Source organism: Salvelinus fontinalis, chromosome 15, assembly GCF_029448725.1.
Source record: "Salvelinus fontinalis isolate EN_2023a chromosome 15, ASM2944872v1, whole genome shotgun sequence".
Lineage (NCBI taxonomy): Eukaryota > Metazoa > Chordata > Actinopteri > Salmoniformes > Salmonidae > Salvelinus > Salvelinus fontinalis.
Window position 1 is genome coordinate 25,344,235 of NC_074679.1, and position 13,580 is coordinate 25,357,814.

The window sequence follows — 13,580 nt, forward strand, 5'->3', positions numbered from 1 at the left end:
ACTTGCAACATTCATCTTCTGCACATTCTACCATTTGAGTGTTTAACTGCTATATTGTTTTTACTTCGCCACCACAGCCTATTTATTGCCTTACCTCTCTTATCCTACCTCATTTGCACTGGCTGTATATAGATTTTTCTACTGTATTATTGATTGTATGTTAGTTAATTCCATGTGTAACTCGATGTGTTGTTGTATGTGTCGAACTGCTTTGCTTTATCTTGGCCAGGTCGCAGTTGCAAATGAGAACCTGTTCTCAACTACCCTACCTGGTTAAATAAAGGGGAAATATAAAAAGGGGAAAAATAAAAAATACCTGGTCATGCTGGATCACAGAAATACCCCATCACAAGGAACAAATAGCAGCCCTGCAATGGTGCTCATGGGAAGACGTACAAAGACACTACTTATAATGAGTGAAAATCAGGACAGCAGGAAGGGGCAAAATAGAGGAGGCTATTGTTACAAGATTACGGGTAGGACACAGCCAGTTGAGTAAGACTTTAAATGTGATAGGAAATAATCCGACAGGAAAGTGTGATTATTGCCAGGAAACAGAGACAGTGGATCATATATTGATACAGTAGCTTGTGGGTGCTTTATATGCACCACAGTCAGTTATGATTGCATGTAAACTTATATTTACTAAATAATTATTAATATATGCCTACTGTATGATAGCAAGCGAACTAATGTTTGCCTGCCTAGCTACTTCTGAAGAAGGCAAACGTTTGACAATTTCCAAAAGCTCACTAAACAAAAACATAATTACTTTTAGGAGATGTGTTTGTACATTAGTAGCAAAATGTCTAACCTATTTACATTCGTTTTTACTTACACTTTTATTTTCACTGCAAAAAGACATTGAGGTTTTAAGTTTCGGCGGACTTTTCTTAGCAGATGTACAATCGTCGCGAATTGAATTATGGGGCGTTTCAGGCCCCGAAGTGACACTCGCAAACTCCATTAAAAACAAGGACTGAGGGCCTTGCAAACTTCCCTTGCTTGGCTAATCATTTGGACCGACGACAAATATGACCGCGGGGATTCCCCCAAGGGCATAGGGCTGTCTACTTTGAGTTTGAAACGCAGCCATAGGTTCAAATATGTTGTTATATTTTTTTAATAGAAACGGGTTTGAGTTAGGATTTTGTTTTTCAAAATCTCTGGCCCACACTCCAGTACATTAGGTGGCAGTAATGCATCATAATGTTGGATGCCAACAGCCGATAAACCCCAACGAAGAAGAAAAATAACATTGTGTGGGTCTTAATATTTTGAACCCACTCTAGCCAATCAGAGCGGAACATGTGAAACGCTTTTGCCGTTTAAAAGATGTGCGGAAAAATATTTCAGGGAAACGTAGTCTGCAAGCAATGTAGCTAGCTAAGGCAATTCAGATTATATAAAAACAAGAGAATAGCTATGTATTCAGGTAAATGCTAGAATATAGATTTAGGCATACGGTAATATACATTAGTTATGGTTAGCTAGCTATGAGAATTGTTATTTAGCTAACGTTAGATGATTTCGAACGTGGGCTAGCCACACGAGAATGATCGCGCCTAGCTGGGTCGATTCTGCGGGGACTGGATAATTGGCAGTGACTCGGCGGTTGCTTTTGGTCGACCTAGCTAGTTGCAGGTTACGTGTAGAATGATTTGGTATGTCAAGTTAGCTAGATTGTTTTGAATGAGAAGGGCATACGCAAAGAATTGTTGGCGATTTAAAAGGAAGGGGACGTGGGCTACGATAACTAATTTAGCTGTTATGCTAACGCGTTAGATTCAAGAGGGATAATAGTAGCTAAGCATAGACCTGCATGTTGGCTAAGTTGGTACAGTATATGTTGAAAGTTTAAGAAGGCACAGTGAAAGTAATTTGTAAAGTGAAAGATGAAGGTAATGGAAAGAAATGTGATGCGTCTGGCTATTGTGCAACACCTTCGTACTGCTTATGGGATAAAGACTAAGAATTGGAACAAAAACAAAGCACGCACCAGCTGCAAGTTGACAGCTAACAACAAGGTAACGTTAACTAAGTCTATTTTTGTTTAGCTTACAAGCTAGATAAACACTCAAATGCTTAACGTTACTCTTAGACAGAATTGTCAGACTTTGTTTGTAAAACAGTGCCTGAATGAGTCAGTTGGTGGGCTAAGTAGCTAACGTTAGCTAGCTAAAATTCCTTGTTTGCAAACCGAGAAACACTGTTACGGAAGTGGTTTGTTTTCGTAACAGATTCATGTAATGGAGGCAGCAGGTTAGGATAATTAACGTCTCAGGTTAGGAAAATGGATGGGTTAGCGAAAGTCGCTTCGTAACGAAGTGGCGTGAAAAGAGTCCTTTTGAGAACCATTCTGGCTGACTAGCTAATTTGCATTCTGTCATTGTAATTCACGTTCATTGTTGGGTTAGTCTGTCCGTCTGAATTGTGTTGGTGGTTCGTAACTAGCTGGTTAAGTGCACCAAGAGGGCCACCATTCTTCCTGTACCCAAGAAGGCAAAGAACTGAACTAAATGACTACAGCCCCATAGCACTCACTTCTGTCATCATGAAGTGCATTGAGAGACTAGTCAAGGATCATATCACCTCCACCTTACTGGCCACCCTAGACCCACTTCAGTTTGCATACCGCAGGTCTACAGACGATGCAATCGCCATCACACTGCCTTATCCCATCTGGACAAGAGGAATACCTATGTAAGAATGTTGTTCATAGACTAGAGCTCAACATTCAACACCATAGTACCCTCCAAAAGCATTATCAAGCTGGAGGCCCTGGGTCTCAACCCCGCCCTGTGTAATTGGGTCCTGGACTTTCTGAAGGGCTTCCCCCAGGTGGTGAAGGTAGGAAACATCTCTACTTCACTGACCCTCAACACTGGGGTCCAATAAGCGTGCGTGCTTAGCCGCCTCCTGTACTCCAGTTCACCCACAACTGCGTGGCCATGCACGCCTACAAACTCGATGATCAGGTTTGCAGACGACACAACTGTAGTGGGCTTAATTACCAACAACTACAAGACAGCCTAGAGGGAGGAAGTGAGGGCATTCGTAGTGTGGTTTTTGTAGGAAAAAAACTCACTCAACATCAACAAAACACAGGATAAGATCATGGACTATCCACATCGAAGGGACAGCGGTGGAGAAGGTGGAAAGCTTCAAGTTCCTTTGTGTACACGTCACAGACAAACTGAAGGCGCAACAGCACCTCTTCAACCTCAGGAGGCTGAAGAAATGTGGCTTTTCACCCAACAGCCTGACATACTTTTACAGATGCACAATCGAGAGCATCCTGTCGGGCTTTATCACAGCCTGGTACGGCAACTGCACCACCCTCAACCACAAGGCTCTCCAGAGGGTGGTGTGGTCTGCACAACGCATCACCGGCGGTAAACTACCTGCCTTCCATGACACCTACAACACTCAATGTCACAGTTAGGCCAAAAAGATCATCAAGGACAACAACCACCCGAGCCACTGCCTGTTCACGCCGCTATCATCCATAAGACGAGGTCAGTACAGGTGCATCAAAGCTGGGACCAAGAAGCTGCTTTTCAGTCTCTATCTCAAGGCCATCAGACTGCTAAACAGCAATCACTAACTCAGAGGCTGCTGCATACATTGAGACCCAATCACTGCCACTTCAAATGAATCATTAGTGACTTTAAATAATGCCACTTTAAATAATGCCACTTTAAAAATGTTTACATATCTTACATTACTCATATATGTATATACTGTATTTTATACCATCTTATTGCACCTTGCCTATTCCGCTCATCCATATATTTATATGTACATATTCTCATTCACCCCTTTAGAGTTATGTGTATTAGTTAGTTGTTGGGAAATTGCTAGATTACTTGTTAGATATTACTGCTGTCGGAACTAGAAGTACAAGCATTTCACTACACTCACATTAACATCTGCTAACCATGTGTATGTGACCAATAAAATTTGATTTGAAGAGAATTGTTGCTAATGTTTCAAATGATTGACAATAGTGGACACATTTGGCATACATAATAGTGCAGTGGACTGTTTAATTGGGCTTGGTGATGAGACGGTAGTACATGGCACATGCTTGCCTTTGGCAGTTAGCCTAATTTGATTTAAGGCAGTTGGTTTGGTCCATTAAACTTGTACTTTCTTTCCATGGGGCAGGTGAAATTTACTGGCAGAAAATGTAGCAAGTAAAAGGCACAAGGCTGTCATTATACTGTAGTAGGCTGTTGTTTTTCAAAAGCACAACTAGGCACCTATTTTCCAGTCTCTCAATAAAATACTTAGCAGAATGTTTGACGCTTGGCAGCCACAACATAGCGCTAGCTTGTATTTTGATCAGGTGATGAGTTACAAACTACATCCTTTTGGTAGGGGAATGCCTAACTGTTGTAAAACAGCTTTCAGGGCCTTCTGTTAAATGGGGACAAATCCCATGTAAAGACGTGTGCCCTTTCACAGACATTTCCGTGGCGGGAAGTTGGATGGGATACCAAGTCGAAGCTTATTAGTGAGCTTAGGCCTATGTAGGATAATTAAACCAGCTGCCATGCAAAGCCTTCCTTATTGAAATCAAACATAAACTTGTTTTAACATGTTTTCCAGGTGAAAGTGTTTGGTGTACCGCTGGAAAGCCTTCTGCAGTACAGTGTGGAGAATGGGAGTATACCATGGTAAGATAGGTGTTTATCTTAGCTAGAACTTCTACTTTCTAACAAAATATTTTGTCGTCCTTCATTTGTGTGTGTTAGGCCTATTCTCTTTCCTTTTTTAGGCCTAATGTTTCTCCTATCCCCTTGCTCGCCCAGCTTTCTCATAGATGCATGTGCAAGTCTGCTGGAGCATGTGGATACAGAGGGCTTGTTCAGAAAGTCTGGCTCCGTTGTTCGTCTGAAAGCACTCCGGGTGAGTGATGGCTGGAGATTGACCCTGCTGGAGTTGACCTTGCTATGAATAGGAAGGCCCTGGCTGCTGGAATAGTTAAACACAAGGCCGTGTTTTTTTTCTGTGCAGGTGAAGTTGGATAAGGGTGAGAGGTGCCTGTCCACTGCCCTGCCGTGTGATGTGGCTGGCTTGGTCAAGCAGTTCTTTAGGGAGCTACCAGATCCTGTTATGCCTACAGAGCTGCATGATGCCTTCCTCAAGGCCCAGCAGCTGCCCACAGAGGAGGAGAGGACCTATGCCACCCTGCTGCTGTCCTGTGTACTGCCTGACCTGAACATGAGCATTCTACGTTACTTTTTTGGCTTCCTCAACAAAGTCTCTCAAAGGTATGATTTCACAAGTTTGTCTCATTAAATAGTATCATTTCACACTGTACCATTTGGACTTGGTCAATCATTCTTTCTCAATCTGGTTTTGCTTTTTCTCTCAGGAGTGGTGTGAATAAGATGGACAGCAGTAACCTGTCTGTGATCATGGCTCCCAACCTCTTACACGCCGGAGACGGGGCAGACAAGATGAACGCCAGCACAGAGAAACGCCTCAAGCAACAGGCAGCTGTGGTCCACTGCCTTATAGAACACGCTTCAGACTTCGGTAGCAGTTCAAGCTTTGTTATTGTAGTGTCATCAATCAACTGGTGATTGAAAGTTAAAAGGGAATGTTCATAGCAAACAGTATCTAAAATGTGTCTGTGTGTGGTAGGTGTGGTACCTCAGTTCATCATGGAGAAGATTCCAACCATGCTGGGCTGTGAGGCAGGTGTTCTGTCCCCTACTCTTGAGCGACTAGAGGACTTGGACACAAATTCAGGGGCCAAGAGGAGATGCAGGCGCAGTCTAGGGGGTAAGATACCCTGGAAGAACATTGCCCGTAGAATTTGTATTTTTTCCACCATTGGGTCGTCTTTGAAGTTATATTAAATGATCCAATGTTATAGGCTTATTCTTCCTCTGTAAATCTCCATTGAATTTCAAGATATGGAATGGTTTTTGCATTGCAGATATGGTCAATGGAGCTCTGAATAAGTTAAAAACAAATAGAACACCCACAAATACTCCCCAGTCTGACAGATATGGTAGGTACCAAGGTTAGGTTTCGCCTCCTGCCGTCGAATGAGAGCGTCAATGCCCCATAGCTCTGACGCATTCATTTAATCCAGCCTGCAACAAGGAATCAGCTGCTTGTCTTTCACAGAAATGCAACTCTTAATTTTTTACAGATTTTTTTCCATTTGCGCTTATGTAGTGAATGAGTAGTAACACTGTCTTGTCATTTTTTTACTTGCTATTACATTAATGATTTGATGCCTGCCCAAATTGTCTTGACTACTCTGTGTGCTTGTTTTTGGCTTTAATTTTATCAATCGATGCTAATCAAGAATTTTAGCAAATTATTTCAGCTGTTCTGAATATTTATGTGGGAGACTGTGACCTAATAGTGAATTCACTCTTGTGAATTTTTCTTTTCTTCCCCCCCCAGTCTTTTCTTCTGCAACTCCTGTGATAATTACTCCCAGCTCCAAGAGAGAAATTCCTTTGGAATCTGGTCATAGTTATGGATTCTCCAACAAGAAACGGAGATCCATCAAAAAGAACCTTGGTTTAGAATTATTTCCTAATACTCTGTCCGGTGGAAGCTCCACTCCTGGACCAGGTAACTCCACAATGACTCACAGCCGTATTTAATCAAAGTTTTTATTTTTTACTAAAAAGTATTCATGTGTGTTGCTCCTGTTTTTCAGGATACCTTGACCCAAGTGCCTCAAAAACCCTCGACTCCTCCCATAATGCTTTGGCCTTAGTTGGGAGGTCCAGCGGGCAGTCTGCCAGGTCTGCAAGGAGAAAGAGCAAACGACTGAGTCACCGACATTTTGTCGACAGGTACATGCATCATGTGGTTTCTCAAAGGCTATTTCCTGATCCTATGTGGAATTGAAAATGCACCCTGTTCATGTACTGCTCAAGCAGATGACAACTTAATGTCTAAGCTGATAACGATCTCAAACACACCAACCTTTTCATGTCACACTCTGTTGCATCGGAGGAGAGGCCTTCTTATTAAATGTTTATATTGTATAATATTTATAACTTGACAATGGTTGAAACAGTATGCTCTTGTCTGTTTTTCAGAGTAGAGTCGGGGAAGGCTGGTTGCTTCTCTCCCAAGGTCGTCAAGAAAGAAAATGTTCGCAAGTCCCTGCGTCTACGCTTCAGCCTGGGCAAGAGCAGCAGAGACCCTGTAAGTGCAGATACCCATGTATGACCTCACACTGATTATCTGCCCCTCAAATGGGAGGAAAAGACTGCTCTCAATCCCAGCCTTGACGATGACCCCCCCCCCCCCCCCCCCCCCCCCCTAGCTAATTTACTAATTGTATTAATCAGAATAAATCATCTACATTTATGCATGAGGTGCAATTGTAAGGTACAATTTTGCACAGTAGCACTTATTTCTAATCTTTTTAGGTTTTCTTTTTTCGCTGTTGGGCATGTTTACTTTCAATAATGCATGCTCAGTTAATAAATTGACTGGAGCCCATTTTGAGGTTGTGAGCTTCTACTTTAAATCAAACGTTCTTGTTTTCAAGGCGAGAATTCTGTTATTTCTGCATGACTGTTCTGTAACATTTGATGGAATGTTTATACTGATAAACTAGTGAACCAAGATGTTTATATTCTAGGATCTGAAATATTTAATATAAGTGAAATCTAACATTTTAAGACTTTAAAAACATTTAATATTAACCAAATATTATATTTACCTAAACTGAACTGTAACTTGGTTTATGCATGGGTCACTTTATAATGCACATACTGATGTTTATTTGCAATTTAATAAAACAATATTGACCAACACTAATTTCATCTGAGTAACTTTTTACCATACACCGAAGACCCTTAAATTATGATGCATCAGATTTTCAAATAAACTTTATTTGTCACATGCGCCGAATACAACAAGTATAGTCTTTACTGTGAAATGCTTACTTACAAGCCCGTAACCAACAGTGCAGTTCAAGAAGAGTTAAGAAAATATTTCACATAACTTAAAAAGGTTTTAGTGTAAGGCAACATTATATGATTGACTAAAAAGTATATGGCTCCATCCCAACAATGTAATTTCTTATTCCATGCTGGCGATTCAGAGAGAGGGTTCAGAGTTCATTGGTTGGCGACTTGCCACTCCAGAGAGCACCACCAGTTTTTGCTTCACCAAAGATGCCAAATTTAGCCCTACTGTTTTGCAAAACAAGAGTGCCTCAAAGGGTGAGTCCCTTTTTTTAAAACTTACTAACATTATTTATAATGTACTTTCATAATTTGTGCTAAAGTAATGCATGTAATGGATCAGTGTTTGTTGTCCCTTGTGGGAAGTGATGTCTGCTAATGCCCACTGCTCCACAGGCTCCAAGTTTTACAGTAAGTCAGAGGACAACCTGCTAACCCCCCAGTGTGACGGCAGTGCCCTCCGGACGTCTTGGAGTGGGGAGACCCCTGATGAGGGCCATGTCTTCAGCGGAGGCTCCTTCACTGACACCCCCATTAACATGTGTCTGAAGAACAACTACTGCTCTGAGCCTGCCATCGTGGTGGCCAAGCCCCCCATGGTGGCCAGCTTCCCCTTCCCCTCCAGAGCTGAAAGCCTCGAGAGTGAGAGCTCATTCAGCCAGACTCTGACCAGGCCCACCCTGCTCAAGATTAAAAGAGCCTTCACTGAGTCCGGCAGCGACCTACAGGGAGTACTGAGGGACGACAGTGCCCCCTCTGAAGGGGGCAAGGCAACACAGCCTGAGAACACTCAAACCGATTCAACAGATTCAACTCCTTCTGAATCTTCTACACTCAAATGTATGTCACCAAACAAAGAGTGTTCTGGCATGCCAACTCCTTGGAGGCATCTGGCTGATGACCAGAACATCACATTTGGTCAGATTGAGTTTGTTCCTCTGTCTCCCTTGTATATAGATAGTGCCCTGTTTGAAGTGGAAGGATGTGGCAGTCTGTCAGAGAAGGCCTGTGACTGGCCGCTGTATGCTGGTGACAGGTCTGTGGCGGGAGAGACAGATACTGTGGCTGAGCAGGTGAACTGCAGCAAGCTGATCGATGCCCTGGACATCCAGAGCCCTGCTCACTTCACACGCAGCATTGCTGCTGGGGTCCAGTCCACTCCATACAGAGCTTCAGGGCTGGAGTACTTTCAGGAGCTCAAGACCCCTCTTCCCCCTGTGGGTACAGTGCCTGTAATGGTACATGTTGATGAGGCTGTGGCATCCCCAGAACCCAGTGCCCACCCCCAGAGGCAGGAACAGCAGCCAGTGGAGCTGCCTTCCCCAGGCACCCTGGAGACCCGCAGGCTAAGGGTGGTAGACCACATCCAGCGCTTCAACAAGCTCACCCTGTGTTCACCCAAATCACAGGCCAAAGCAGTCAGGTCCCCCCTCAAGTTCCAGCGTACTCCTGTGCGCCAGTCTATCCGCAGGATCAACTCCTTACTGGGGAACAGGTGGCCTGTACCGGCTGGTATCACCTCCTCCAGCCAGGTAACCGCCATCCCTGTGGGAGGGGCTGTCAGCCTGAAGAGTGGCCTGTCTGCTGGGGCTCAGCGCCAGCCTCACCAGGGCCAGGCAGACGACCAGAGAGGCCCCACACTTGACACGGTCCGCTCCACAAAAACCTGTCCTCCTCCAGTCCCACCCAAGAAGCCAGCCAGCATCGCCCGCAAACCCAGGAATTACACTCTAAGTGACGTGACCAACAAGGTACAACTGAAGGCCAAAGGTGACACACCCGTTAAAGACCCAGGAGGTGAAGGTGGGAGGTCTGTGGTACAGCAGGTGGCTGAGAAGGATATGTGTTACTACAGAGGCTCCCCCAGGAACCCCCTCAGCGAGGGCAGACTGCTGTCAGCCACCAAGCCCATAGACCTCTAGTCTAGTAGAACTCACCCTTCACTATGCAGGTCTCCCTATCTGGATATATACTGTCTCATAGTATGGCTTCAAAACATTCCTGCAATTTTTATGTCTTCAGTTGTTTTCAGGGATTTAATTTATTTTACTTCTTAGATACTGTTCTCTGAGTGCTTGGGGTGACTGATCTGTTGCACTGCCTTAGTAGTTTACTCTGTTGGTAAAATAGTTTTGCACATGCATATCAGTGTAAAGGAATGTGTATTTTTGAAGGTGTTTGTAGTCTGTTAGACTAGTGTGAAAGGCAATTGCTGAACGGTTGGGTGTATGGCGTGAAGTTTTTAGAGTTAAAGGACAAAACCACTTTATAACCAGTTATTATGATGTTAGTGTATGCCCCACCATAAGATCTGATACTAATTTTTGTCTGTCATACTGCACGATTACTAGTGTTTGTCATTTAAGCTCCTGCATTGGCCACATTATTTTTTTTCTTTTTTTTTTTTCTTTTTTTTTTACTTGCTGTGTTGTACTCACTTCGCCTCCATAGCCTTTTTATATTTTTAATTATTTATACATATATCTGTTTGCCTTCACCTCCCTTATCTCACCTCACTTGCTCACATTGTATATAGACTTATTTTTTTTATTTTTTTATTTTTTCACTGTATTATTGACTATATGTTTGTTTTTACTCCATGTGTAACTATGTGTTGTTGTATGTGTCGAACTGCTTTGCTTTATCTTGGCCAGGTCGCAATTGTAAATGAGAACGTGTTCTCAATTTGCCTACCTGGTTAAATAAAGGTTAAATAAAATAAAAAATAAATAAATAAAACATCTACAGTATACTACAATTCCCAGGGTGCGTTTCACCTATCAGGATGCAATGCTCCGTCCAGTCGGCAGTTAGCTTTACAAGCGTCATCTGAGTGCATTTCATATTATAATGCTTGCATGTATATCATGCTGAATATATGTTCATCCCACCTTCACCAATCAACTGCATTACACTCAAATAATAGAATTTAGATGCTAACGAATGCTAAGCATACGTTACTGTATCTGATGGTTAGCTAGCATTCTAGCTAGCCTGACTGCTACATCCAAAATAGTTTTTTGCAACAATAACAACTGAGTTTAATCTTAGCTACTGTCTTAAACAACAGTCCAACATGTAGGCCTGTTAGAACACATTTATGACATTTACAGGCAAATCACTATGGAATCCTAGTCTCATTTAATGTATATTTTGTGCTGACATTAGCAATGCTAGCCAAGTACCTAACCCTGTTGCATTGGAAGTAGTGTGATCAACAATAGCTGCCAAATACAGCCTTAGCAACCATCCAACAACATTAGGCCTATTGGGAACTAATGAGAATATAGGCTATTCGGAGCTGCAACTTTGTTGATGGTGGGAGTGGTTTTGCCAAATGGAATCATGGCAATTTGAGCCTTGAACAACAGAAACGCATTGATGTAAACTAGCTATACATATCATTCTATAGGTTTTTGAGCGTCTATTTATTTACAGATATTAGACAAAGACAACCGAGCAACATATGATCAGAACTAGATGGGTTACATCGATAGCTGAAAATTACTGTCCATTTATTTTATTAGTCATTTCAGGGATCCTACTTGAAAACAATTTCTGGTTTTGCGCATCACTAAACAGTCAATATACATGAAATCATAAAGTTACACAAACTATGTAAGACATCACTAAATACTTCATAATAATCCAGATGTTGAAAGTGGCGGAGTTGCCCATTAAGATTTTATTTTTGCTTTTTTTTTTTTTTATATTGCGGTCCTAATTTGGTAAAGGTCTACGAAACTATTTCCCTACTTTTATTTTCTATAATTAAGGGCTATTTTTTACTATGTTCATTTGCTTTGGATTAAACATGTTAACTGACCAATACACCTTTGGGGGAAATTTATGAATAAAACTTGTCAAGCAGTATTTATTTAAAGCACCTCTGCATTGCAGTCTGACCATTTCAAAACGTGTCATTTTTGTTAAATAGAAAAATCCAAACATTAAAAATGTTTTTCTTAACTTGGAAACAATTCATTATACTGTCTGCACACATGCTGTTTAGGACATATTATTTAGGGCAGAGTTCCCCAACTGGCGGATTTTAAAAGACAAAAAAAAAACTGTAAATCCGTTCCAAGTGATTAGAAGTTTTGGAAATCTGTTCCAAAGTATTCCCATGCATAATAGATGTGATCATGTAAATAATGAAAGAAAGGTTTGACATGATTGTTTTAGTCAAATGTTATAACTGTTTGGCTACATGACCATCCTTCAAGAAGAAATTGGCCGGATGCTGAATCGAGCCAATCACCTCTGGTAATTGCAATTTACTTCCAGAAGGGGGTGTACTAAAATCGCTTGTTGGAGCAGCTGCAATGTATACTGAACAAAAATATAAATGCAACATGCAGTAATTTTCAAAGATTTTACTGAGTTATGTTCATATAAGGAAATTGGTCAATTGAAATAAATGAATTGGACCCTAATCTATCGATCTGGATAGGATACCTTGAAATGCTGTTTAATCAGCTTCTTCATATGCCACACCTGTCAGGTGGATGGATAATCTTGGCAAATGAGAAATGCTTACTAACAGGGATGTAAACAAATTTGTGCACAAAATTTGAGAGAAATGTGATTTGTGTGCATGTGGAACATTACTAGGATCTTATATTTCATCTCATGAAACATGGGACCAACACTTTACATATTGAGTTTATATTTTTGTTCAGTGTAGCAGCACTACTGTATTTCATATGAGATTTATGTGACTGCTTAATCCAGCAGATGGTGCCCTGTCTGTCTTTTTGAGAATGTCTGTGCCACAAACTGACACTACTCTCACCTACAAGGGAAAGAGAGCTTGTGAAGGCATATCACTATTGATCCATAGGAATGTAAAAAAAAATTGGATAACAAAATTTGATCAACATGATATCACTAATTCCTCTCAGTTGAATCAAAAGCTTGTCTGATAACCTCAGGCAAATGACCTTAGCACTGGTAATGGAGTATTCATGAGGACATCAATAAATAAACTATAGTTGTTATTGAGGTGTTTAGACCTCAAACATTATAGACAGAGGGAGGGGATATGTGGATATGCTTGAATACTGCGCAATGGTCACTATCTGGAATAAAAATCCTGGATGTAGTGCATATGATGTCCCTAACGACCCACTACACACATCAGCTATGTGGTAATGGAGTATGGATGTTTGTTATCCTATTAAAAATATACATTTGTAGAGTGTTTTATTATTTAGGTTAAAAGGGGAGACCATTTTTCACCAGAGTTTAGATTAGCAGTAGGCTATCAAGCCATGATGGCGTGTTAAATCTGAAAATAATAATTGCGCACAATGCATCCTGACGAGGTCTGTCAACTAATTTAATTGATTCAGCAATAGGAATACCATCACATTGCTGGCACGTCAATTAATTGCCTTCACACCTCACTCACCACAGTCCTGTGCACAACCGTAATGTGCGCTGCATGTCTTTTTGTTTGAAAGCCCCTTATATTATCATGGCTTTGCATTATGTTGACGTTGCTGCGAATATTGGCCGCCAACCATGTGTTGCGCAGATGGGGCCAGTAGACCTACAAATAATGCAGGACTCTGACGAGCAACAGAGTGGAAAGACTCAGGATTACGGTTATAACTG

The 13,580-nt window shown here is 41.7% G+C and overlaps 1 protein-coding gene across 3 annotated transcripts; it reads left to right on the forward strand.

The window, feature by feature from the left end:
- The first annotated feature begins 1,244 nt into the window (after positions 1-1,244).
- Positions 1,245-13,159, forward strand: LOC129811625 (rho GTPase-activating protein 11A-like). 3 transcript variants are annotated; one of them, XM_055863074.1, is made up of 12 exons: positions 1,245-2,027; positions 4,615-4,682; positions 4,818-4,914; positions 5,023-5,279; positions 5,384-5,547; positions 5,656-5,796; positions 5,954-6,028; positions 6,433-6,606; positions 6,695-6,833; positions 7,083-7,191; positions 8,099-8,219; positions 8,358-13,159. In XM_055863074.1, exons 1-12 carry the CDS (start codon positions 1,896-1,898, stop codon positions 9,881-9,883), a joined length of 3,003 nt encoding a protein of 1,000 aa, XP_055719049.1. In that variant the 5' UTR covers positions 1,245-1,895; the 3' UTR covers positions 9,884-13,159. The 3 variants fall into 3 exon arrangements, with proteins under 3 accessions (XP_055719049.1, XP_055719050.1, XP_055719051.1); XM_055863075.1 differs by lacking the exon at positions 5,954-6,028; XM_055863076.1 differs by lacking the exons at positions 8,099-8,219; positions 8,358-13,159 and having other exon boundaries at positions 1,254-2,027; positions 7,083-7,303.
- Positions 13,160-13,580: the final 421 nt, after the last annotated feature.

What these genes read in the sequence shown, in the direction of transcription:
- LOC129811625 (XM_055863074.1), top strand. Translation starts at nt 1,896, where the DNA reads ATGAAGGTAATGGAAAGAAATGTGATGCGTCTGGCTATTGTGCAACAC. An exon ending in AGAACACGCTTCAGACTTCG is followed by an intron (nt 5,548 to 5,655) that starts GTAGCAGTTCAA and finishes TGTGTGTGGTAG; the next exon opens with GTGTGGTACCTCAGTTCATC. An exon ending in CACCGACATTTTGTCGACAG is followed by an intron (nt 6,834 to 7,082) that starts GTACATGCATCA and finishes TCTGTTTTTCAG; the next exon opens with AGTAGAGTCGGGGAAGGCTG.